Source organism: Anabrus simplex, chromosome 1 (assembly GCF_040414725.1).
Source record: "Anabrus simplex isolate iqAnaSimp1 chromosome 1, ASM4041472v1, whole genome shotgun sequence".
Classification (NCBI taxonomy): domain Eukaryota; kingdom Metazoa; phylum Arthropoda; class Insecta; order Orthoptera; family Tettigoniidae; genus Anabrus; species Anabrus simplex.
The window spans coordinates 420,820,037-420,847,618 of record NC_090265.1 but is presented as its reverse complement, the minus strand read 5'-3'; the positions used below and the strand labels follow the sequence as shown (position 1 = coordinate 420,847,618).

The 27,582-nt window shown below is 39.1% G+C and overlaps 1 protein-coding gene across 2 annotated transcripts in view; it reads left to right on the top strand.

Moving 5' to 3' along the window:
• The window catches only part of Pex7 (Peroxin 7), a 94,885-nt gene that overhangs the window by 7,471 nt on the left and 59,832 nt on the right, over positions 1–27,582 (top strand). For both annotated transcript variants that reach the window (XM_067135121.2, XM_067135120.2), the window contains exon 3: positions 22,924–23,099. In XM_067135121.2, the coding sequence (XP_066991222.1) occupies positions 22,924–23,099 (176 nt within the window). The remainder of the gene's footprint in view (positions 1–22,923; positions 23,100–27,582) is intronic.

The window sequence follows — 27,582 nt, the reverse complement described above, 5'->3', positions numbered from 1 at the left end:
CAGATTCTGAAATTCATATTGAATAACAATTTCTTCACTTTCAATAATGTCATTTACCATCAGATGGGTCTTTCTATGGGGTCACCGGCTTCAGGGATCCTTGCGGATATTTACATAGATCATTTAGAACATTCTCACATCATTGGTAAGATTAACGGCATTCAACATTGGGCACGCTTTGTGGACGACACATTTATTATTTTAGACTCTCATATTACTAGCAGTAATACAGTACTTGAACTCCTCAACCCCATTGATCCACATATAAAATACACCATAGAGTCAGAAAACAATAATGCCTCTCATTACCTGGATTTAACCATTACGTGCAACTACAATAACACTTTATCCTTTAATATATACAGAAAACCCATCCACACCATCAATACCATCCAACAAACTTCTCTGCACCGAGCCATACATAAGAAAGCAGCTTACATTAGTATGGAACTCTGAGCATTAACTGTTCCTTTATCTCGCAAGAATTACAAAAAAGAAATTAATACTGTTTACAATATCTCGGAATACAATGGCTTCAATAGAACCTCCGTCAACAGAATCATCAATAGATATAAAAGCAGACCTAATACTACATTAGAAAAAGACTCCGCTCCTAAAGCAAAGTTTTTTACTTTCACTTTCAATAGTAGCATTTACAAAATTTCTAATGTCTTTAAAAACACAACATTAAAATAGCGTTTAGAACCTCCCACACCAACTCCAGACTTCAGTCCGCACACAGTCAACAGTAATAATATATAGGCCTGCTTGAACTCCGGAGTTTACAAATTACAATGTGAATCCTGTCGAATATCGCAACGCTCTCAAATATAATCGGTTTTCAGCTATGAGTGAGCATCGTAAAGAATACAGTCACAAATATACTACAATAGATAAAGATCTTAAGATCTTTCATTATGAGCAAAAAGTCACTTTCCTCAACATTCTCGAGAGCATCTACAAAGGGTGTACTATATTGTTTTACACTTCATTTTTTCCTACCCAAATGAAGTACATTACACATCAGTTGTTACATATACCTTCTCAACATAATCTCCTTGTAACTGTATGCACTTTTGCCATTGATGTGTCAGTCTCTCCAGACCTTCCTGAAACCATTCTTTTGGAGTGCTGCGTACCCATGCCGTGATAGCTGTGTCCAGTTCTGCAAAATTCGCAAAACGGCGACCACGCAAAGATTTCTTCATGTTCCCGAACAGGTGATAATCACTTGGTGCCAAGTCGGGAGAGTATGGTGGGTGTGGCAGCGATTGTTGCATCAATTGTTGTTTCGTTTGTGGCTCTTGGTAATGGAGTCATGTCTCATCACTAGTTGCAAGCCTAGCCATGAAGCCGGCTGGATCTTGATCATTGCATTGCAAAAATTCTCTACACACGTCCACACGCCTCCTAATTCAATACAAATCATAATTCCATCATTAGATGAAGCAATGTTCCCCTCGAGATTGGAACTGTCCAGTATACTTGAGTGAGAAGAAGACCCAGGAGATCAAGACCCTGGATGGTCACTTCTACCAGGAAGCGCACTGTAAGTTTAATTCTCTAAATGCCCTGGGGAAGACATTAGACTTCAGAATGATAGCACAGTCTCTCCCAGGTTCATCATTTACAACTGGAACACCTTCCCAGAAGATCGCTGCACCCAAGGTGACAGTTGCTCCTGTGAGCAATGCCGCAAAGAGAAAAAGCTCGGAAGGCGGGTTCGTCCCAGCCTTCGACCACAAACAGGCCTGTGCCGGTCAAGAAACCTACTTCCCAGCCCGTCTAAACAAGAATCAATGGCGGGAAAGAAGAACGCTCTTACAAGGCGTTCTTCCACCTCTCCTACGAATGGGGTCTCGCCCTCCAACCGGAGGGTCTGAGTCTGTGCCAGCAGATTTTCCTCCTGGAAAACCTGCGTGCTCCCCTTTTAGAAAGAAACCCCACACACACACACACACACACACACACCCGGAATACGTGTCGAAGAAGTTCAAGAACATTTATCTCCATCTCTGGATGCGGACATGAGTGTAGGACAAGTAGCATCTCGCTGCTTTTGACCTAAACCTCAGAAGTCCACACCCACACTATGGCACTGTTCCAATGGAATTGTAACGGTTATGATAGGCATCTTGCTGAGCTGCGCCAGCTCATTAGTGAGTATTTGGCGAGTATAGTCTGCATTCAGGAAACAAATCTCAGACCAGGTCATCATATGGTCTTGAGAAATTTTTGACTATACTCGACAGAACAACATTATGCTAACCGGGCTTCCAGTGCCATTTGCATTTTTGTCCGTTCTGATACCTATAGCGAAGAGGTTCCACTAAGAACCCAGCTGTGAGCTTGCATCCGGGAGATAGTGGGTTTGAATCCCACTATTGGCAGCCCTGAAGATGGTTTTCCATGGTTTCCCATTTTCACACCAGGCATATGCTGGGGCTGTGCCTTAAATAAGGCCACGTCCACTTCCTATTCCTAAGCCTTTCCTATCCCATTGTCACCATAAGGCCTATCTGTGTCGGTGCGATGTAAAGCAAATAGCAAAAACTATATATAAATGATGTCACTGATCTTATAGATCAGCTTCTACCTCCATTCCTCTTATTGGGAGATTTTAACTCCCATCACCCTGTATGGGGCTGTGAAACACCTTACCCCAGGGGGAGGGAGTTGGAAACATCTAAGAGAGCTGGATTTATGCATTTTGAATATAGGTGAACCAACTCATCTCAGTGTGCGTTATGGCACAAACCCCCACATAGACGTTTAACACTGTTTAGATGAAAAATTCATTTATTGACAAAGTATCAGTGCTTTGAGAGAAAGTGTCCTTACATTAGCATAAATGGTATTTTATTGAGGGAATGTCGCTCTTCCGGTAGTCGACACCGATTTCTTGGGCTCCTCTTCGATCGCAAATCATTGTGGGAGCCACACGTGCGGCAGTTGAAAGTGCAATGCAGTAGAAGTTGAATATTTTGAAGTATCTTAGCAGTACTACTTGGGGGCTGACCGCACGGTTTTCCTACGATTTTATAGGGCACATATTTTATCCAGTTTAGACTACAGCTGTAAAGCATATGGATCAGCAAGGCAAAGCGTCCTTATGAAACTGAATACCATCCACCACAGCGGGGTTAGGTTGCCAACAGGAGTTTTTCGTACAAGCTCCTTTGCTAGCCTACTTGCTGAATTTGGTGTGCCGCCCTTATACCTGAGGCGCCAGAAAATGCTTCTGTCCTATGCTGCAAATTTGTGACAGATGCCACTTCACCCAAGCTATCCTTACGTATTCCACTATGGAAACCATCGGCTGTACGCTGCTTATCTTCGAGCAACACGGCCGGTTGGAATACGCTTGGATAGCGGTCTTAGATTGTTTATTGTTTAATATACCTTCGGTTCCCTATCTTGTCAGACAACCAAGTGGGGTACCTCCGAGGATAATACGATGACCTGAAATAATCCTGGATCTGCACACTGGCCCAAAGGAAAACACGGACCCGTAGATTTATCGGAGGCTTTTCCTGACCGTTGTTGGCCGGTGTCCATATTCAGTCGTTGTTTGCACGGATGGTTCAAGGGCAGAACTGAAAGTGGGCTGTGCGTTCGTTGTCGACAATGATAGGTTTCTTTTTGCTCTCCCGGAAACCTGTAGTGTATACACAGCAGAGCTCTAGGCTATCTATGAAGCTCTGCGGAACGCACTGTCGGATGAGCGCAGACACTTTCTGCTGTGTACTGACTCCTTGAGCTCACTACAGTCTATTGATACAGGTTTTCCTCGGCACCCTCTGGTGCAGCGGATCCAGGACCTGCTGGCCGGGTGTTCCGATGCCAGTACCAGAATCACGTTTATGTGGCTCCCAAGCCACATGGGTGTAGAGGGAAACGAGTTGGCTGATAAGGCTGCCAAGGAGGTTGTTACATTGCCCCCATTGCCTTATAAGGTTCCAGCAAGTGATATTCACTCTCAGCTGAGACATTTGATTATGTCCCATAGGTAAATGGAGTGGCAAGCCACTCCACTGAAGGGTAGAATGAAGGTATGTAGAACTTCCCTTCGGGCTTCTCGGAGGGAAGCAGTGGTATTATGTCGTCTTCGGATCGGCTACGGTATAGTAATGCACTCCTATTTACTGAAAGGAGAACCTCCTCTGGTGTGTACTTGCGGCGATCATCTTACCATGGTACACATCCTTACGGAGTGGGTGGACCTGGTCGATCTGCGACGTTGCCCAAAACTCCCGAGTACCATCTCCCTCATCCTGTGAGATGACGAGCTGTCAGCAGACCTCGTCATCCGTTTTATGAGAGATAGTGGTTTATTTTATCGCATATAAACGTAGTGTTTCATATTAGTCTTTGTATTTTAGTTCACTACGTTTTATTAATTTGACTCTGTTTTAGTTTGTATTTGTATATTTTAATGTGTTTTTTAAGTTTAGTAATTTGCATGATACGTTATTGCCTTTTTAGGCCATGTCTTATTTTACCATAATCTATCATCTGTCATTTTAATGAAAATAAGGCATTGCAAAGTAGATCCACTGATTATTTTAAATTCACAATCATTGTTCATCTTCATTTGTTTTAAATTCTAGTGAGTGGATACATTTTAAAATTTTAATTATCACATCATGTCATCCATCTCGTACCATTAGGGGCCGATGACCTTAGATGTTGGGCTCCTTTAAACAAGAAGTATCATCATGAATTGTGTGCTCGGAAGTAACAAAGTAAACTCATTTTCTGTAAAAGAAAACTTTTCTCCACCAATCCGATTGCATTATTGTTCATAACATAAAACGAAGAGCATCCCTGATTTTTTTGTTGGTACAGTTCTGATACACCCTGTATGACTTAGGCCACCACAGCTCATTTGGTAAAATCGAACACAAAATTGGAAGGTTACGAACTCGGATCCCACTGGTTCCGTTTGGCCATTTTTGTTCTGTACTTAACATCTCTTTTAAATGTACAGTACTGAACATGACCTAATACGTTGAAAGTTTATTTAGAGTATTTTGCGATTGTTAAAATGAAATATTCAGTATAAAAAATTATATGTATGTACAGTTTTCATATTTTATTTCTGTATGGTCTTGCCTCTGAAGAATGTGGACTCGTTTTGTCTTGATATTTTACATCCTACAGATCAAGCTGTCAATATAGGTATACGACTAGCTTATTTCATTAACGTGAAGGATAGGGTGTACTAAAAGTTGCTCGACTCAAGATTTACAGTTTTGCTCTGCTGTTCATTTGAAATCGGAATTAATAGGTCAGATTTTTATTGATTGACCGGCTGGATTACAGAACCTATTATATACGCATCTCCGGTGCTTCAAGTTATGGAATTGAGTTCTAGTACAGGCGGGTGACATTTAACATGCTTGAATGCTAGAGCAGAGTTACTGGATTGTTAAAGAACCCATTATAAAGGCAAACTTCTTCAGATTCTCTTTGGAATTCTGTATACAGTCTTCACTTACAGATTTCCTATAAATCACTCCCTTTTTCAAAGAAGTATAGATGTATTTGATAGGAACTTGACTCTCTATTTGTAAATATTGATTCAGTACTTAGCACCTTGTGGTAAAGGTGTGAATAATAAAAGTTCCTCAAAGTCTACATGAATGCCATCAAAACAACATTTCATCTTTTCAAACTATTTTTTCTTTCAGGTATTTTAATTCCTCATTTACCCTGCTACAGCAAGCGACTATGCTGAGAGTTGGGTGGCAGAAAATAACCCAACTACCTGCAAGGGCCAACAGTTTAGAGAGGATAAGCCCTTGTAGTTGGTAAATAGGGCCCTCAGTAGGGTACGCTACCAATGGATTGAAATATACGTCACTGCCACTTAATGAATGCTTGGGTGTCCCCCCCTCCCTTAGGAGGACCGCCCGACCAATGTGAAAAATTAGCAAGGGCTATCGACTGTCCGACGCAGTCAGCTAAAGAAGCTTAATTTTTAAAAAGGAGAAATCACTGTGCATCATCACACTTAATATTGGAACATTCGTTGGGTGAAGTTGAGATGGAAGTTGAGATCTCGCAGAGATTCTTAAATGTCGTTATATGGACTTCGTTTGCATATTGGAGACAAGGTGGAAGGGCCAGAAATGCTGCTATAAGGTCATGTACTGTGGTATGACCAAGAACAGTGTCGCAATCATCATGAATTACATAAAATCAGCTTCATGGTCCGTATCGCACTTCAATAGATTCACAATGAAGTATTTATTTATTTTCCACCTAGTCGATACAATGATTGCCTAAGGCAATTTTTATTGGTCAAAAGTGGTACATGTTTCGTATATTATCAACATCTTCAGCCACATAACACAGTTTAGATGAAAAATATAAAATTGACAAAGTAATGCTTTAGAGGAAGTGTCCTTGAAATTAACATAAGATTGACAAGATTAATAAGATTTGACAACTAGGAATTAGTTATATTTTCATCTACATTAATAATAAGAGCCGCACTGTGATATCAGGATTTCTTCATTTTGATAATTACTTATAAAATGTATAATTTTTAATTTATAAATTGATCTTTTTTCATGGATTATTAAGAAAAGAATATTTATTAGGACAATTTCTCTATGGAATATTGTACAAGTGTTTCCTTGACGACTGCTTTCTATTGTAGAAATAATTTATATATTTTCTCTTGAGTTATTTGTTTGTTTTAATCTTGTCAATCTTATGTTAATTTCAAGGACACTTCCCTCTAAAGCATTACTTTGTCAATTTTATATTTTTCATCTAAACTGTGTTATGTGGCTGAAGATGTTGATAATATACGAAACATGTACCACTTTTGACCAATAAAAATTGCCTTAGGCAATCATTGTATCGACTAGGTGGAAAATAAATAAATACTTCATTGTGAATCATCATGAATTACGAACGATGTATGTGAGTCGCTGAAGTATATAGACATTCTGATCATAACCACCACTTGTGTCTTCTCTGCCTATGCTTTGGAAACAGGCTGTGATGAAGAGGAAAAGGATCAGTTCTGGAATGAGCTACATGACCTGTTGGAGGTGTACTACGACTCTGCAGAGACCCGAATGGCCACGTAGTTGGTGCCAGAGATGGGTATGACTGCTTTGGGAACAGAGGATATGACTTGATGAACAATGGTGGTTGACAAATCCTTGATTTTGCCGAAGCAACCAATCCATTCATCAATACATATTTCATAAAGTAACCGTATCACTTGATCGCCTATACCTGTGTCAGATATAGCCAGATTGACTTGGTTCCTGTGCGAAAGCGAGATTTCCCTACTTTGCTAAATGAAACAGTCATTCCATCTGAATGCTTGGCACCTCAACACAAGCTGCTTGTCGTAGACATGTAAACCATTATTTGCAGAAGCTGCAACTCGGGCCAGGAGACAGTCAAATGGTGGAAACATCTTGCACATGAAGAGGGCATTATCAACATCAGCCTCCCTGCAATCACTGCAAACTAGGCAGACAGGGCATGTGTAGCTCACTGTGACTCGGTCACCACTGCTGTGAAAATGGCACTTGGTACCAAGAAGCTTGGGCACCACCACATAGATAAGCAGATGTGACTTTGGAAAGACCTGGTAAAGCAAAAGGGGCAGGAGAAGAAGTCAGCCTTCAAGAAGTGGTTTGCACGAAAAACAGATGAGAACTGGCAGAAATACACTGTACCCAGCTACCTAAACCGTTAGATAAAACGCCAATGAGCATGGTTCAGAACAGACCAAAAATCGTCCGGATCCAGGCTCTTAAGACCTACGCTAAGCATTAATAAGCTAGTCTACTTGATAGAAATAATAAGATGAAGTCACACGTATTTTTTAAGGCATCAATTACTGAAATTGAGAAAAAGAAGCTGAGTAATTCTATTACTAATATACACAAACATAATTAAAAGATTGCGGCGCAGGGCTCATGAATACTCATCAATAGCATAGGCATACATAGGATAAATGATACAAGGCTGGTGATAGGCTAGAACTTAAGGACTTTAATTCCTTTATTTATGGAGTTTTAAGATTATAAGAAGGAATTCCTTTCACCTGGAATTCTCCTTCTTGAAATCACTCTTGTGATTGACGTCGTTGCATAGTATTAATCTCATTTAAGCTCCTTCTGCTTGCCTTTCTTTGTTGTTCACCACAAAAATTCACCTGTTATTATTCTCTGTTTCCAAGACAACGATCCTGGTGTAAAGCCTATTTTGGAGCGGGGCAGACAGCGCCACAAGGAGTAAAATAAAAGTGCAATGAACAAAGAAACGGGAAAGGTTTAACGTCTACCTGGGGCGCTTGATGTCGCTATAACAAATTGTCCTCCCACAAAAAAAGGGAAGGTTATGTATTGGCATAAAAATCAAGGAATTAATATTAGAAACAAGGTGACCGAGCTCGATAGCTGCAGTTGCTTAAGTGCGGCCAGTATCCAGTAATCGAGAGATAGTGGGTTTGAGCCCCACTGTTGGCAGCCCTGAAGATGGTTTTCCGTGGTTTCCCATTTTCACACCAGACAAATGCCGGGGCTGTACCTTAATTAAGACCACGGCCGCTTCCTTCCAATTCCTAGGCCTTTCCCATCCCATCGTCACCATAAGACATATCCGTGTCGGTGCGATGTAAAGCAAATAGCAAAAAACAAAAGAAACAAGGTGAGACATTAACACAGTCATTCAAAACTCAGTCACACAAGTAGGGAGATAAGCAAGGAGACCAGAAAATATCAGATTTGGTACACAATCTTATAACATGTAAATAGAGCACCAATATTGAGTAGCTCCTCATATCATTTGATAGGACGGTAGAACTCCATCACTTAAATTCCATACAAATACACATATTTCTATGACAGTTAAAAGAACGCAGTTTGGGTTCATAATACCGTACCTTACCTTGGCAAAACATGTGGACGGATATGCAGCAGGAGAACGCACGACTGAATCAACACTGCACACCAAGAAACGTCTCCAGTAAGCCATGGCAAATAAAAGAAACGGGCACAAAACCAAATGTCATCAAAATATCCCACGTTGTTTATAATCAAGATACAAGGAACACAAAAGGAAAATAAACTGAAAAAAAAAACAAGGACACCGCCACTCGGAATTGGCTGACTGAATAATGAAAGAATGAATAAAATCAAAATGACTAAAATACCTCACATAAAGAAATGCATAAACGAAACAATAATTCAGGTTATCGTGTCCGACAATGCAGCCGCATAAACGTGAAGCAAAACATTAACTTTGCATGAGGTTAAGATACTACTAAATATAAATTATGAGCCTTCCACCTGGAACTGTGCCTTACATACAATGCAAATACGGAGGTCATTAGAGCATCCATCGTAGTCAGATTATGAATCGTAACGTTCAGTATAAGGAACACCATCCTAAATCGGGATAGTATGAGACAAAAATCAGGCTACATGACAAAAGTGTAGTTGTGATACTGTGGCAAGAGAACTTCAGTAAGATTTGAAATATCAAGTTCCCTCACCAGCCTATCCCCAAAGTTCAAAAAACTGTAGGTCCTATTCCTCATATCACAGCCAGAGAAATAGAGAGAGCCATTACTGCCATGAAAAACCTGAAAGTACCTGGTCCTGGTAATCTGCCAACTGATTTGTGGGAGCTCAAGGAACTTCAGAAAACCACTATTACCTTGCTCACAGACTTCTTTTTTTATACATATTTTATGCCCACATTGGAGCACCATCTGTACATCTAAGTCTTCAAAGAATTAACTGGGATTTAGCTTTCATCTTCTTCCTCTTCTCCAAAAACCTCTTCATTCTTCCCAACGTGGCTGCCCTTTCTTCGTCAGATATGACACTGTTTTCATTACAGAGTTTTAAGTTTAAGTCTTATAAGTTTGTTCTTCAGAACCCTTTTCTCTGTTTGCAGTATGTATTATTATAATATTCAGCTCTTCTAAATCATCTTGGATTTCTTTGAACCAATTGGGTTTTGTTTTACTTTCCCAAAAGTATTAAATATTTGCTTCATTAGCCGGGTTTCATCTGATCTTTATATATGACACGAGAGGGCAATCCTCCTTTTTCATTGCATCTATCATTGACTCACTTTTCCAGTATACCACTACATGCATCAGGGATCTACACTGTTACTGCTCCTTTTCATCCTCGTCATAGACACTGCTTTAATGCCATAATTGAGTCAGGTCAAATTCCTACTGACTGGACATTGCGTGTAACAGTACCCAATTTTTGTTTAAACAAGGGGGACCCAGCTTTATGTTCAAAGTATTGTCCAGTTCATCTCTTCTGTCACACAATGAAGATCTTCTGAGTGCATTCACAGCATTGTCACTCTCACCATCAAGCAGTGAGGATTTGTCAAAGGTTCCAGCACTAGTGATGTGATTTTTGCCACATGGATGCTGCTAGAGAGATGTCAGGAGAAGAGAAAGCTATTACATCTAGCTTTTGTTGTTTTGGAGAAAGGTTTTGACCATGTCCCACACCAACTTATATGGTACTCGGTGTGCGGCCATGGAGTTCAAGAGCTCTTCATCAACTGGATTCATCTCTACTTAAGTACCACTAGTCATGTTAGATACTTATTCGGCACCTCTGATTGTGAAACTTGGAATCGATCAGGGATCTACACTGTCACTGCTCCTTTTCATCCTTGTCATGGGCACTACTATATGCTGACGATGTCTTGCTTGCAGGTACAATTAGCAAAGAGCTGCAGCGACGAGTACAGACATGGACCGATCAACTTTCACAGTTTGGTATTTGTCTTAATATTGCAAAAACTGAGTACTTATTTGGAAACAAGTCTGGCTGATGATTCCATCCAAGTTAATGGTATAGATTTTCAGAAAGCTAACTTGTTCAGATACCTGGGATTGTACCTGCAGGGTGAGGATGCAATTGGTGATGTTATAGTGTGAGTTAGAACAGCAAACAAGATGATCAAAGTGGAGGAAAGTTACAGATATTTTATGTGACCATAGAATGCTAATACACCTGAGGTCAAAGGTCTGCCAAATTGTTTTACATCCAGCAGTGTTATATATAGCAAAACTACCAAAAGTGGACTTCAGTCAATAGAAATGCACATGGTTTGCTGGACAATGGTGTCTCCATTTAGGATCAGATCTTAAGCAACACTCTTTGGCAGCAGGTTGATATTGCCCCTCCAATCAAGATAAAATTTGAAAAGGGGGCCTACAATGGTTTGGCCACATCTTATTGGCAGCAACTGGAACAAGCACTAATACAACTTATCACTTTTCCATCATCAAGCATTGACCACGTGGTAAACTCAAGCAATGAATACAGGACACTATTAACAAGGTCATAAGAATCTGTGGGATCCATTCAACTCATGCCAAAGACTGAGCAAAGTGGCAATTGAATATTGTAAAAATGAACTTGCTCCAGTGGGACAACACTAAGCTGATGGTGATGATTTAGGAATGAGCTCTTCTAACACTGTGTTATCTACTCCTAGCCACCAAAAGTATAGTTGAACTAACATTTCCATCCTATCTTCTTGAGAACTACTGTTGAAGTAGTTGTCATCAGTACTGCCACATAGCTGTGCTGTTGATGAAATAGTTTGCTGCTTCATACAGACTTGTTCAGCCCCAAATTATAGGTCTTTGAGGCAATATCATTCAGAAGTAGACTTACTGATTTCTTGTAACAGTATGTAAAACTATTTATAGTTTGTCTCTGTGCCATCGAAAGATCATATTAATTTGTGTAAAGGGAAAATACAAGGATAAGTTATATGAAGCCACGATACATAATAAATAAAGGAAGAAGGTTTTTAACTGATGATGAATATGACATAATGATGTGAAAAGTAATTCAACATGGGAATTCATTGCTGCAGGAAATGCTTGGTAATCAAAAAGATTTATTATGCCTTGTGGGCACCATAAATCTCTTCTAAACAGTTCACATTAAAAAGTCTGTACCGGCAATAATATATTGCCATTGATTATAATTCAGCTGTTAGAATAAATATCAGCCTCAGTCAAATGCCTAAATTTGGCCTAGTTATTTGGGCATAAATTGAATTTATATATTTTCATGCCTTATAGGCCTATATACCTTTTGGGTTGATTGTGTATATTCCTTGGTTCTCATTTCATTTTAAGGGGAAGGTCAGAATATTGGATCATCCTTTACTAGTGGGGGTGCATGTTTAGGAAGAAGAAAATAATGTAGAATTGGCGTGAGATGATACCTTAAGTAGCAGAGGGGAGAGACCCTTTCTTCATGCTTCCCAGGAATCCACAAACCTGCCCCAGGAGTATTCATACTTCCATAGAAACATTGAAAATGAGACTATGTTTGTCTGTATCTTAGAGATAAACCTTCCACGGAGTGAAGAATTATTTAGTTTAATTTCCGTGTTGAACCGTGTTGTAGTTGTCTGAACATCACGTACAGTTTGCCGACGTTTCGAATACATTGTGGTATTCTTTGTCAAGGCAACTGAAATACCCCTCCTCGATCCAAGGTAATCAGTCTCTCAGGCAGCAATTTACACTACTAGAGTGGCCCTGACCTTGGCCTTTTATATCCTATCCTTTCTGGCTGACGTAAGCTCTGGCTGTCTCGTGAGCATTCTGGAAGGTATGTGTCACAGCCAGGTAGTGGGGGCTTGCCCGCGCTGTTATGTAATGGGGTTTCGGCCCGCGTGTTTATGTTGTGGTCTGTATGTCTTAAACTATGAACAATAGGCATCCAAGAATTACTGATTTTTATCCTTCTTCTAAATTTATATTGTTCGGATGTTTCTTGATTTCGATAGCCTCGCGGATTTTCCTTTCCAGATTCCAAGGGATAGCTGCTAGGATCTTGGTCTTGTCAAATGATATTCCATGCCTTGTTTTGTAGGAATGCTTGGCTACCATTGAAATATCTGTGTTTTGGTTCATGGTTTTGACGGATATGTTCTTTTAGGTGAGTGGGGATCAGACGTTTTGTTTCACCAACATAACAAGCTCTGCAGCTAGATTCAATGTGATATACTCCAGGAGCCTGTAATTCTGTTGTCTTTTTATGGTGGTAGATAACGGGCTAGCTTCCGGTGAGGTTTATAGATGGTTTTTATGTCATATTTGTCCAGTATCTTGCCGATCTTTCTGTATTATTTTTAATGTATGGCAGTATCGCTGTTTTCGGGTGGGTCAGTTCTTCTTTCCCGTTCTTTTCTCCTACGGCAGCCTTTTCTTTGTTCTCTTCTGATTTTTTTAAAGACTCGTCGGATGTTATTGAGTGAGTAGCCATTTTTCCTGAGGGTTCTCGTGAGGTGTTCTTGCTCTTCCTCGAGGTGCTCTGCGTCTGATATTGCTATGGCCCTGTTCAGCAGGGATGTTAGGACAGCCTGCTTTTGTGATGGGTGATGAGACGAGGCGTGAAGGTACCTGTCCGTGTGTGTGGGTTTCCTATATACTGCGTGACTCAGAGTCCCATTGGAGTTGCGTTTTACTAGGACATCCAGGAACGGTAGTTTTCCGTCTACTTTGATTTCCATGGTGAACTGAATATTTACGTGAAGAGTTGAGATGGTCAAGAAATAGCTGTAGGTTATTGCTCCCGTGAGGCCGGATTACGAATGTATCATCCACAAAATGGAGAAAACCTTTCGGTTTCAGGGTAGATGTGGCTAAGGCTTTCTGTTCGAAGTGTTCCATATACAGTACATGTTTGCTATTATTGGAGAGGGTGGCGACCCCATCGCGGCCCCTTCTGTCTGTTCGTAGAACTCCCCGTTGAAATAGAAATAAGTGGCGTAAAAGCATTCTTTAACTAGTGTTGACAGGTCTTCTGAAAGTTTCTGGTCTAATAGTGGAAATACTTCTGCTAGCGGCACCTTTGTGAAAAGTGACGTGACATCAAAACTTACTAATAAGTCCGTACTTTCAATTGATTGGTCCTTAAGGAGCTGGATGAAATGTCGGGAGTCCTTCACGTAGGTTTCAGTGTGTCCTGTATGTGGCCGAAGTAGTCCGGCTAGGTAACGAGCGATATAGTGCGTCGGAGATCCTATAGCGCTCACGATAGGTCGCAGAGGTATCCCTTCTTTATGGATTTTAGGAAGGCCATACAATTTAGGAGGTATCGGGTCCGAGGATATCAGCTTCTTCTGTACTTTGGCTGGGATACTGGAATTTTTTACTAGTATGTGGAGTTTGTTCTTAATGCAGTTGGTAGGGTTTCTTATTTTTCTGTATGTAGAATCGGTGAGTAATTGTTCTATTTTCCGAGTGTAGTTGGTATCGGTGAGTAATTGTTCTATTTTCCGAGTGTAGTCGACTTACACTGACTGCACTCGGAAAATAGAACAATTACTCACCTATTCTACATACAGAAAAATAAGAAACCTTACCAACTGCATTAAGAACAAACTCCACATACTAGTAAAAATTCCAGTATCCCAGTCAAAATACAGAAGAAACTGATATCCTCAGATATGATACCTCCTAAATTGTATGGCTTTCCTAAAATCCATAAAGAAGGCATACCTCTGCCACCTATCATGAGCGTTATAAGATCTCCGACGCACTATATCGCCCGTTACCTAGCCGGACTATTTCAGCCACATACAGGACACACTGAAACCTACGTGAAGAACTCCCGACATTTCATCCAGCTCCTTAAAGACCAATCAATTGAAAGTACGGACTTATTAGTAAGTTTTGATGTCACGTTACTTTTCACCAAGATGCCGCTAACAGAAGTATTTCCATTATTAGACCGGAAACTTCCAGAAGACCTGTCAACACTAGCTAAAGAATGCCTTAACACCACTTATTTCTATTTCAATGGGGAGTTCTACGAACAGACAGAAGGGGCCGCGATGGGGTCGCCAACCTCTCCAATAATAGCAAACATGTATATGGAAACACTTCAAACAGAAATTCTTAGCCACATCTACCCTGAAACCGAAATGTTTTCTCCGTTTTGTGGACGATACATTCGTAATCTGTTCTCACGGGAGCAATAACTTACAGCTATTTCTCGACCATCTCAACTCTATTCACGTAAATGTTCAGTTCACCATGGAAATCGAAGTGGACGGAAAACTACCGTTCCTGGATGTCCTAGTAAAACGCAACTCCAATGGGACTCTGAATCACGCAGTATACAGGAAACCCACACACACAGACAGGTACCTACACGCCTCGTCTCATCACCCATCACAAAAGCAGGCTGTCCTAACATCCCTGCTGAACAGGGCCATAGCAATATCAGACGCAGAGCACCTCGAGGAAGAGAAAGAACATCTCACGAGAACCCTCAGGAAAAATGGCTACTCGCTCAATAACATCCGACGAGTCTTTAAAAAATCAGAAGAGAACAAAGAAAAGGCTGCCATAGGAGAAAAGAACGGGAAAGAAGAACTGACCCACCCGAAAACAGCGATACTGCCATACATTAAAAATACTACAGAAAGATCGGCAAGATACTGGACAAATATGACATAAAAACCATCTATAAACCTCACTGGAAGCTAGCCTGTTATCTACCACCATAAAAAGACACAACAGAATTACAGGCTCCTGGAGTATATCACATTGAATCTAGCTGCGGAGCTTGTTATGTTGGTGAAACAAAACGTCTGATCCCCACTCACCTAAAAGAACATATCCGTCAAAACCATGAACCAAAACACAGATATTTCAATGGTAGCCAAGCATTCCTACTAAACAAGGCACGGAATATCATTTGACAAGACCAAAATCCTAGCAGCTATCCCTTGGAATCTGGAAAGGAAAATCCGCGAGGCTATCGAAATCAAGAAACATCCGAACAATATAAATTTAGAAGAAGGATAAAAAATCAGTAATTCTTGGATGCCTATTGTTCATAGTTTAAGACATACAGACCACAACATAAACACGCGGGCCAAAACCCCATTACATAACAGCGCGGGCAGGCGCCCAGTACCTGGCTGCGACACATACTTTCCAGAATGCTCACGAGACAGCCAGGGCTTACTTCAGCCAGAAAGGATAGGATATAAAAGGCCAAGGTCAGGGCCACTCTAGTAGTGTAAATTGCTGCCTGGGAGACTGATTACCTTGGATCGAGTAGGGGTATTTCAGTCGCCTTGACAAAGAATACCACAATGTATTCGAAACGTCGGCAAACTGTACATGATGTACAGATAACTACAACACGGTTCAACTCGGAAATTAAACTAAATATGTCAGTCTGTTTTCCTGTTGACTTGAGAACGGTTTGCTGTTATCTCCGATGGAGCTCACATCATGTGTATCTCATGGCTGCCACATTAAAAAAAAAAGATAGAGTTCCAGGGAGCAAGAGGTCCATCAAGAGGAACATTACATAGATAATCACAACAATAAATTCTAAGGTCTAAAAGTGAAAAAGTAATTAGAGTGGTTTTACATATAATTTGACTATCACTTCTTACCTAATGGAGAGGTTTACATTAAGTAAGTGGATTATTATCAAAGTAACAATACAGGAGGAACAACTGCTTCGACTTTTAAGGTGACTTTGGAAATAAAAAATATTAGAGAAATAACTATTGCACATTCATAGTGCCTAAGAGGTACTTCTTAAGCTTATTGTGAAATGGCACAGTATTAGTATTGTCAGGAACTCTGGTATATTATGATATTAGTAAGTGTTGTACTCCTTTAGTGCCAAACTTTGTTGTATAATTTTGAAAAATTTGTAATTTATTTTTTTGCCTTGTCTTATGTGAATGGGTATCAGCGACTTTAGGAAATTCAGAGTTAGTGAACATTTTATTATGAAAGACTTTATGAATAACAAGTGATGCATTTAATGAGATTAATTGTTTTCAGAGTACATTTTATCTCGAGAATATAGTTGATGGAATCCATACATAAATCTGATAATCCTGTTTTGTAAGATCTCCAAAGTATTTAAGTTATTTTGGGTTGCTTTTGCCCCGAATGAAACACAAGTAAGAAAGTCGAGATTGTGTCATTGTGAAATAAATTAGACTAAGGGTGTCAATTGTTAGTAGGTACTTAATCTTGCCAATGATACCAACCAAAACAGAGATTTTATTTTTTTGAAGTTTAATATATGAGGTGTCAAAGAGAGAACGCTATCAATTATTAGTTCAAGATATTTAACTTCTTTAACCCATTGCAACTTCGAGGTGCCAAATAATATATTTGTAGTTGCATTTAGGTCATTTTTTGATTTATAAAACATCATACAGACAGTTTTTAAGTAATTGGCTGTTAGGAGATTTTTTCTCAGCCATTCATCTAAGATGTGATAGCCATGCTGGATATCTGCAACTAATTCATCTTCAGAATTTGATGAATAGAACAGTGAAGTATCATCTGCTAAAAGTGATATTTTACCCTTAAAAGAGCACAGGGCTCTGTCATTTACATATATAAGAAACAAAATTGGACCCAGTATGGAACCTTGTGGTACACCAAAGGATATCTTTTGTGGTTTCCTTTTATTCATGCCAATCTGAACATATTGTTGACAATTTGATAAGAAATCCTTAAACCAGAGCAATGAAGGACCTCTCACACCTGCCTTTTCCACTTTGTATATCATAAGTTCATGGCTAACAGTATCAATAGCCTTTTTTAAATCAAGAAATAACCCAGCAGTTTTGTAACCTTTATCAATATAATTTTGAAGTTCAATTATAATATCCATTATGGCACAATTCACCCCAGCCTTCTCTCTGAAGCCATATTGAAGTCAGGGAAAAATAATTGCATTTTTCGACAACTTTGACAACAGTTTCTAAGGTTGTAGATAATTCAGGTGGTACTGAGATGGGTCAGTAGTTTCCTGGATCGGATCTATTATTCTGTTTGTGTATAGGAACTACTCTACAGATCTTTAATGAACCTGGGACAATGCATTTTGCCAAAGAGCAGTTGATAAATTCCAATATTTTACCAGAGAGTGCTTGATTACAGATTTTAAGAAGTTTACTGGAAATACCATCGCTAGCAACTGAGCAAGCCTGTTTGAGAGAATTGATAATTGCAGACACTTCATCTGGAGAACATGGTTAAATAAGAAAAGGGAATTAGGATGATTGTTGATTGTAGCAGTACGTTCAGGATGTGGAACAATATTTGAAGATAGTGTGGCAGGGTCTGAGGTAAAATAATTATTCAGGGCATTGCAAATGTCACTTTATCTTCGAAACATTCATTCCCTAGCTTGATATGATATTGATCGTTGATTTTGAAAGTTTACCAAGAACTTCATTTATGAGTTGCCAGGTGTGTTTAATGTTATGTAGACTGTTTTTGAATTGATTATCATAATGCAGTTTCTTGAGGGGTCCTTTTTCAGGGTTGTAACTCTATTGCAGTAAATTTTATATTCTTTAATTATACCATTGTGTGGGTATTTTTTCAGTTTACTGCAGAGAAATGCTTTATGCCTGCAGAGTGATGCAAGTTCTGGTTTGCACCATGCGTTCAAAATGGTGTTTGTATTTCGATGATGAAATTTTCTAACTGTTGATGCATAGTCAGTACCACTTTGAATGTATCTGGTTAAAGCAGCATATGAAGCATTTATATCCCCACCATCTACAGTCTGGAATTGGTCTTCCTCAAAATATAATTTAACCCTGTCATAATCTATATGTTTATATGTGTGTAGTTTTGGCTCACTGGGAGTATAAATAGATGTCTTTGAAATATCTAAACAAAAGAGCAAGAGGTTATGGTCACTCATATCATCAATTATGTTATATACAGACCAGTTATTAAGTTTTATACTGCATAGATAGTGGTCATTTAGTGAATTGCTCGAACCCAGTCTGGTAGGGTATATTGTGTTACAGTTTTTAAGGCCGCAGCTCTGCATGAACATTTTATATTTATTCGTTAATACTGCACTTGAGAGTAAATTTATATTAAAGTTACCAATAACAATGATATTTCTATGATTTATTTTCTTTAGTATTACCGGTATTTCTATGTCATCACATAGCTGTGACCAGTTTGAAGTGAATGGATTGTAAATAGCCATAATAATATAACTGCAGCCTGACTTAGAAATCTCCAAAACCAGAATATTATGGTGCTTTTGGACATTATAGATGATATTACATTGCCATAACTTGTTTTTTGTGTAAACTGACTCTCCCCTCACCCGTAAGTGATTTTTCAGAAGGAATTCTAAATGAATGAAATGCTTTATAACCTGTGATATTGTAGAAGTTAGATTCATCACCGTCTACAGGTAATCATGTTTCGACAACAACTATAAATAAATACTTAATTGTGAACAACTATAAAATCGATGTTCTGAATTAATTTTGTGCGATTGGCAATCATCACTAACTTACCATTTCGTAGGCTGCAAGAATTGAGATACATTATTCTCAAGGATGGAGCAACTGTTCCAAGTGAAGTAACCAAGTCACTATATTGAAAGTATGAGTTCCATTGTCTTTCTGTCATTATTGTAGTTTAAAAGAAGAAAATAAATTTAATAAATATAAAATATAAAAGGAAACAAGAGGAGAGTGTGAAGACTGACAGCTCATTTAGGCCTAGATGCTGCGAGCCTTTTTCAATGTCATCTTCACACTTTATTGTAAACACTTCAAGGGAGGTAGCAGGGATTTTTGCCAGAATCCTCCCTTGTCTCATGAGTGCACGTTCAATTCCCTTTGTCCTAGCATCACAAGCCTTTTTGAAGAGAGCTTCACCGGGCGAGTTGGCTGTGCGCGTAGAGGCGCGCGGCTGTGAGCTTGCATCCGGGAGATAGTAGGTTCGAATCCCACTATCGGCAGCCCTGAAAATGGTTTTCTGTGGTTTCCCATTTTCACACCAGGCAAATGCTGGGGCTGTACCTTAATCAAGGCCACGGCCGCTTCCTTCCAACTCCTAGGCCTTTTCTATCCCATCGTCGCCGTAAGACCTATCTCTGTCGGTGCGACGTAAAGCCCCTAGCAAAAAAAAAAAAAAAAAAGAAGAGAGCTTCATTGTAGGGCGTAAGGTGTTCGTTCAAGTATATATTCATTTTCGGACCACCAAGGCCTAGGAGAGCTTCATTGTAGGGTTAGGATCTTCTGGCATCTTGTTAATTTCAAAAGGGCATCCTTTTTTGAGTGTTGGACAAATCTGACGATTACGGGCTTCACACTGTTTTTATTGAAAGAAGAAACTCTGTGAACAGTGTCGAAGCTGTCTGGATGTATTGGTACAACCAGGATGTCTCCAGTTTTCTGGATAAGTTCAGTCAAGTTTTCTTCTGAGTGGTATGGAATCCCAGATATTTTCAGATTATTTGCCCTTGAATATTGTTTTAGTTCTTCGATGTTGAGTTTCAGCTGTGACACTTTTTCGGAAAGGGTGCAGATGTTTGATTTTAAGTCTACTGTGGTGTTCAGCACTATCAGTTCAGATTGCATTCTGCCCACCTCAGTACTAAAATTGTCAAATTTGTCACTGACAGATTGGACAGAAGTCTTTAGTTCCTTATACACTGACTCTAGTTCACCAAGTTTGCTTAATATTGCATTGAATTTTGTGGAAATGGAGTCATGTAAATTCAAGTCTGGTGGAACGTCAAGCTCAGGTTCAAGTGATGCTGTGTTGCGGGTCAAACATATCCAAAGCCTATCCTGTTTTGGAAGCCTAAGCAGGCGATCTGTTTTATGTTTGGTTGACCTCGTGCATTCTTCCTTCATATTAAACCACTTAAGGCACTTTTTACACTTTACCTTCATATTATTATCTTTAAATTTCTTGGAGCACTTCACACATCTATCTGCAATATTAAACGTTTTCGATCACATTCCATGAAAATAATGAAACCACAAAGTTTGAAATTGATGTCATGGTGTGGATCAAAAATGTAATTGCAGTTTCTGCAACATTAATATATTAAGTATACACAATGAGTGAAATTCACTGTCTTTTTAGTCATTCATGGGTTAATAAGCGATTGACTTTTTGTGGAGTTTGTGGAAGTTTAAGTGCGAGGAAGTAAATAAATTTTCATGTACCAGAAATGTGCTTGGAAGTTCAAGCCCTCGACAAAGTAAGGTACATTTTGGAGGGGAACCTCCCTCCCCTTTCTACTGGCAGTGAGCACGTTGTATCCTCTGCCATAGTGGGCAATTCTATGTTCATTAATTGAAGTTTTGTCCACTGTCAAATAGAAAATGCGCTGATCTCATGTTCTTGTCACTATTCAGTATTCTAACCTATCCAGACCAATGGTTTTGTTACTAACCACACCTAAGTGGCAGCCTTGTAAAGCACGTTATAATGTCATGCGAGCTGCACCTTATTGAATTCCTAACCTCTCTTTTGCACCCCTGCTAATAAAGTTTTGCCAAGTATTGAATAACACCAGGCCATGGCTACTTCCTAGCCGTAGTCTCAAACTACGAACTCACATACTGGTTTGAAGACTTAGATGGACCATTGCATACCTTTTTGCAGAAGTTTTAATGTCCCAGTGTTGGGTTTTGTCCCCTTTCTCAGCCTGCAGAGAGCATTACAAGATATTAGAATCATTCCGTATTGATGGTTTTCACTTTACAAAGAAAAATTGTGTGTATTGAATAGGAGGATACATCAAATTTTTCCTTTGTAAACTGCAGAGGACACTCAAGCTTATACTAGCCGATGACATGAATACTGCTGACCTCATCGTATAGCTAGAACCATTGCATTTATAGCCAGCCAAAGTTTGGAGACAAATGCACATATCATAGTGATAATAACAATATAGCATTTAATGCTGTAGTTTTGTGTAGGCTGAGGATAGGTCATGGAAGATGTACACACTCTTATCTCCTAGAGAGGGACCACCCCAGGGTACTCTTGTGCCGTCTTCACCGTAGCCCACATCCTCACAGTGAGTACCGATCTCTCTGGCCTAAGAGGACACTCAAACTCGTACTAGTCAATGACATGAATACTGCTGATTTCATTATTCACTTTATGTGTGAGAGTGGATTAACCAGGGGCATATAAATTTTGAGTGTTCTGTTACTCAAGGCCCTTCATTCCCTTTTGATGTGTTCATGACCTTTTCGACTAAATATAATAATTTTTGTTTTATTTTTAAAATCATTTTAAAATTCCTCCAATGAATAAATAGTTTTGTTCTTATTTCATTTTCTTCTCACTTAATTGGTTCAGAGAGGATGGTTATCTAGTTGTACTTCCTCTTAAAACAAAATCACCAGCAACTGTCTGTACGAAGATTTGGACGCAAAACCTTCACATAGAAGGCAAGTGCCTTATCAGCTATGCTATTTGGGGGTGTCAGTTCAAAAAACTGATGTAGTCATTGTAGTGAATGTTGATTGTAACCTGCTTGCCAGATGGGAATAAATAAACTGATGGAGCTTTAAATATTTTCCTGTAGAAGTTTCCTGTGTTCCTAAACTTGATTTTTCTCTTTGCTGTGCAGCATTTGTAACCAGTGGGGGTCCGTAGAATTAATAAATTAAAGTTTGCAGAAGACCATTGAAATTATAGCTGCCTCTGTGGATCCGTGGTAGAGTGTCGGCCTCCGGATCCCAAGATAGCGGGTTCAAACCCGGCAGAGGTAGTCGGATTTTTGAAGGGCGGAAAAAAGTCCAATCGACACTCCATGTCGTACGATGTCGGCATGTAAAAGATCTCTGGTGATACATTTGGTATTTACCCGACAAAATTAATTAAATCTCAGCCATAGACGCCCAAGAGAGATCCGGTTTACTCTAGGTCCGCTAGATGGCAGACAGAGTAAACCGGAACGTCGAAATTGACGAGCAGACAGCCAGATGGCGTCAAATCGAAATGTCTGCAAACGGTAGCTGAGGCCATACGATTATTTTTTTTTTATGCAGAAGACCATTGAAATTATGTCCAAAAACTTTCTTCTTTTCTAGGTGGTGGTACATTGTTTCTTTTAGAAGTGACACCGGATGGAAATTTGACTGAAATCTCCACATTCCAGTGGACTGACGGCCTTTTTGATGTTGTATGGAGTGAAACAGATGCTAATATAGTTGTTAGTGCAAGCGGAGATGGAGTCTTGCAACTCTGGAATGTCAGTTGCCCACAGGTAAAGGCAGTAAGGTGTTGAAGATTTCAGTCTTTGGAATCCAATATCTAACAACTAAACAACAATTTTTGATAAGTTTTCTCTTAAATTAACACACAGGTACGGAAGTTAAGGTAACAGAAAGTAGTGACTTAGAGGTAAGAATGCATTGATAGCAAATGCATACCAGAAAAACATTTCAGTGGTTAAAAATGTTGATATAATTTTTATCTTATTGATTACCTAGACATACATATCTCTCTCTCTCTCATTGCATTCAGTCATGTTAAGCCACTACTTTCCAGCTGCACACATGAACAAGTTTATATTATTTAGTTTGACAGTCTTATTTTGCACTAGCTGTTGTACCCATCGTTGGAAATTTGATGTACAGTATTACTTTTCAATACTGATCTGCATTTAGAACGGGTGGCAGATTCCCTATTTTTTGTTTTCCTAGCCTTTTCTTGAATGATTTCAAAGAAATTGGATATTTATTGAATCTCCCATGGTAAGTTGTTCCAATCCCTAACTCCCCTTCCTATAAACGAATATTTGCCCCAATTTGTCCTCTTGCATTCCAACTTTATCTTCATATTGTGATCTTTCCTACTTTTAAAGACACCACTCAATTGTATTCATCTACTAATGTCATTCCACGCCATCACTCCACTGACATCTCGGAACATACCACTTATCAAGAATATTTAATAAGACCACCTATTCAATACATACCAAGAATCTTATGGTTAAACTTTTACATAATATTATAGAATCTTATTAGGTACATGTTTCACCCTCTATGAGGGGCATCATCAGCCTTAACTCAACCTTAAAGTCATTGGTCTTGGACTTTAACAATCCTTGTAAGATATAAAGTTTACAATTCATAACCCTTTTAACATCATGACCTCTTAAAATTAACACACTAGAAAACATCTAAAATATATGGACAGAACAAATGATGGTTGATGGAGGAAACTAGTGATAAAATACATTTTTAAAATTAAAATTTAGAACATGATCTGTCCTAACTTATGTGAGTGTAGAGTGTCTAAAACCGAAATAGGTCTTCTACAATTTATGCTACCATTATAACATTAACTGGAACCATTCTCTAGTTGGGGTCTGACCAGATACTTTACGTCTTTACTACAACCCCTGTAAGCGGACATATCTCTCCCTGTCAGTGGCTTATCATGAGTTACTCATTCTCTGACTTCCTCTAGTCCTTCACATTTTCATCTTTCTTGCATTATTACTCATCTTCCTTCTGGTATAAAAGCCAAGTATCACATTAATATTGAAAAATGGGCCGATGACCTTCGATGTTAGGCCCCTTTAAACAACAAGCATCATCATCAATATTGAAAAAGTACAGACAGATCTACCCTACAAAGCATTTAAAATGTTGCTAGAATGGTCTCCATAAGAGCTCTCCACAAAGTTAACACTTCGACTACCAGAAAGTAGCTAGGGCATTTAAACCTCCAGCCCAGCCATTTTTAAAAGTCCTTGCCTGCCAGTCCTGCCTTCTGCACTGTGGAACAAAAAGATTTACTACTCCTATATTATGCTTTGAAATAATATGAAAATGAGAACATACCTGGGGAAGGGATTCTAGTATGATTTTAAGGTGTGATATCTGGTGTCACTTGCTCCAGGGTGCAGAGGGGCACCACACTTCCTGCAGTACCACCTTGTGTCACATACTTTTTTCTTCTTGAGACAAACTCTACATCTTCTTGTCGGGTAAGGGTCAGTTTACAGTGGTGGAAACTTGAGCAGAATATGTTCATTCACTTTTCCATCCAGACGTGATGGGGGATCTTTAGCTGGTGCTCTTCATGGTGGTGGGGCTGGTGAATGGAATGCGGTGGGGTGGATGCTAGTGATGACGTGTCAGAGAGAGCTGCGGAGGCTGTTCTGACTTGGGTCGGGGCTGAGACTGGGACGGTGGCAGGAGGATTATGATCTTCAAGATAGTATCTGGAAACTGTCTGTATGAACTGTAGAAAGGTAATTTTTGTCTGGGTATTGGACTTCTGGAAGAGACGGAAAGAGTTAAAGAGGGTGCACTGTAGTAAATAGAAAACCTTTTTTCGGCCATTTACAAGTTTTTCTCATGAATGGATATAGAGTTAGGTATTTGCTGTGTCTGTTCCATGCATGTGCTGATTGTAATCTGCAATGGATACTGGCTTCATTGTTTTTCTGCCGAACTTTGAAGTGACTTCAACTATTTCAGCAGAATGCATGGATGAAATATTTGTGATTATTTTCTTGTCCATCCAAGAGACAAGAAGAATAATTTCCCCATTATGTTTGAATGTCATTTCCCTCTTTTCAAGGATTTTTGTTGGTCTTTAAGGACATTTGGTACTCCCCTGTTTTTCCTGATTGTTCCTCAAATGGTAGTATTCTGTTCACGTCAGGTTTTCGCAAGGGCAACACTATTGTAATAATTATCCCTGTAACCTGAATACCGTAGGCCTAAATATAGACTGAGAAGTTCAAGGACAGTACTATTTAAGGCTGTTCCACTTGCATCATAAATAAGCAATTTGCAAATATACCCAGTTTTTGATTTACACATCATCCTAACCATAATGCCATACTTAGTTATTTTAGATGGATTGTAAACTCAAAAACGTAACCAGGCTCTCCAAGCAAGCAAGCCCTCATCTAAAGCGATCTTTCAGTCGGGACTGTACACCAGTGAAACGGATCCGAAAGTTTTTCTAATATTGGCCTGATTTTATAGAGCCTGTCTGCACTGTTTACATAGGTACTGTTATCGCTAAAATGTAGAAACATTATGATACTTTTGAATCTCATTATGATAATTATTTGGGGATATTAGGTCGTGTAATAATAAATAAATACCAGCTGACGCGTTTCAATCCTGCGACCAGGATCGTCTTCAGAGCAACAACAAAGCAAAATGGCTACGGTCTCTCCATAGTAAACAGACTCGATAGAGAGACCCTGTTAGAAATATAGTTCATTTCAGGGCCTCCAGAGTCACGGAGAAAGATGTTGACGAGTTAACTATGGAGGGTAGCCATGATCTACTCAGTATATAGCCGTCACCTTTGTTAAAATTATTCGGGTGTTTAGCAATTTCTATCGCCTCACGAATGATTCTGGGAATAAAATGTTTCTCTTTACAAATGACAGAAGTTGCATCAAAAATTATTTGATGGTCATTATGTATGGCATGTTCTGCCACAGCAGACTTCTCTGGCTGGCAAAGACGTAAGTGCCTGCGATGTTCTTTAACCCTTGTTGCTACTTTACTACATGTTTGGCCGACATAAACCGATCCACAGGAGCAAGGAATCATATATATTCCAGCGCAGTTTAAACCAATAGGATCTTTGACAGATCGCAAACAATAGGGAACATGCATGCTCCGGGGTTTTAATTAAAAATATGCTAATCTGATTCAAAATTTCGTGCAGAATTCAAAAATGTGATCAGAATGTACAAATAATAACTCCAAACATGATAAAAATCTACGAAAATGTCACGTCACGCAAGTACGCGATCTCATTGGTCTGACGTCATCGTACAGGTTAACTGAATTAGCAGACAAAATAACACATAGTGCGCTGTGAGAAGCAGGATACACTTCGCGTATTTCTACTTTACGTTAGTGTCTAGTATGATTAAATTCGAGGTCTATACATCGGATAATAATCTGAGTGGTATATTTTAGACTTAAAATGAATCCTGCGCAGACAGTGAGGCAGAAAACTTATAAATGGTGTAGAGTTCCGATGTGCAATAGCACATCGCATACCATACCAAACAAATTGTTTAAACATGTTCCAAAGACTCTAAAACTAGGGAGAAATGGATTTTGGCGAGCCGGAAAAATGCTGGTGATATATCGGAAAAGTCTACAGTTTATTTTTTTAAGATTTTAACGTAAGATGAATTTGTTTGAATTTTCAAATAATTTTTCCATGTCAGCTGTTCTAGTGGTAAAACTTTAAATTTTAATGTATGATGCTTTATTTAAATGCTTCAATTACATCTTGGAATATGAAAGTAATAAACAATGTATTAAATAATGCTGATTTTTAAAGTATTCTCCAAACCTAACCTATGTTTTGGGTGATCCATGTCAAGATAATAAATCAAAGGGGTTATGAACCATTTTGACAGCTCTAATTCTACCAATATATCTTGGCATGGGACAGTTATGTATGTCTTTATTGAAGAGCTTAATTGGTAAAGAAATTTAGGCTATATCTAAATACTCTATAATGTAACAAAGAATAGGCGTGTACATCATGAAAGGAAACAACGTGAATTTAACAAATGTATAACTCTACACAAAACCAATGCTTGTTTGTTGGGGTCTTATAAGTTAACAATGCTCAGTTATAATAATTATCATAATATTAATGAAATAAATAACATAATTGCACACAGGTGAAAATAGTGATGTAGGTGTTTAAAATATTATCCAGCTTAGCCTAAGTTTTAGGTTATA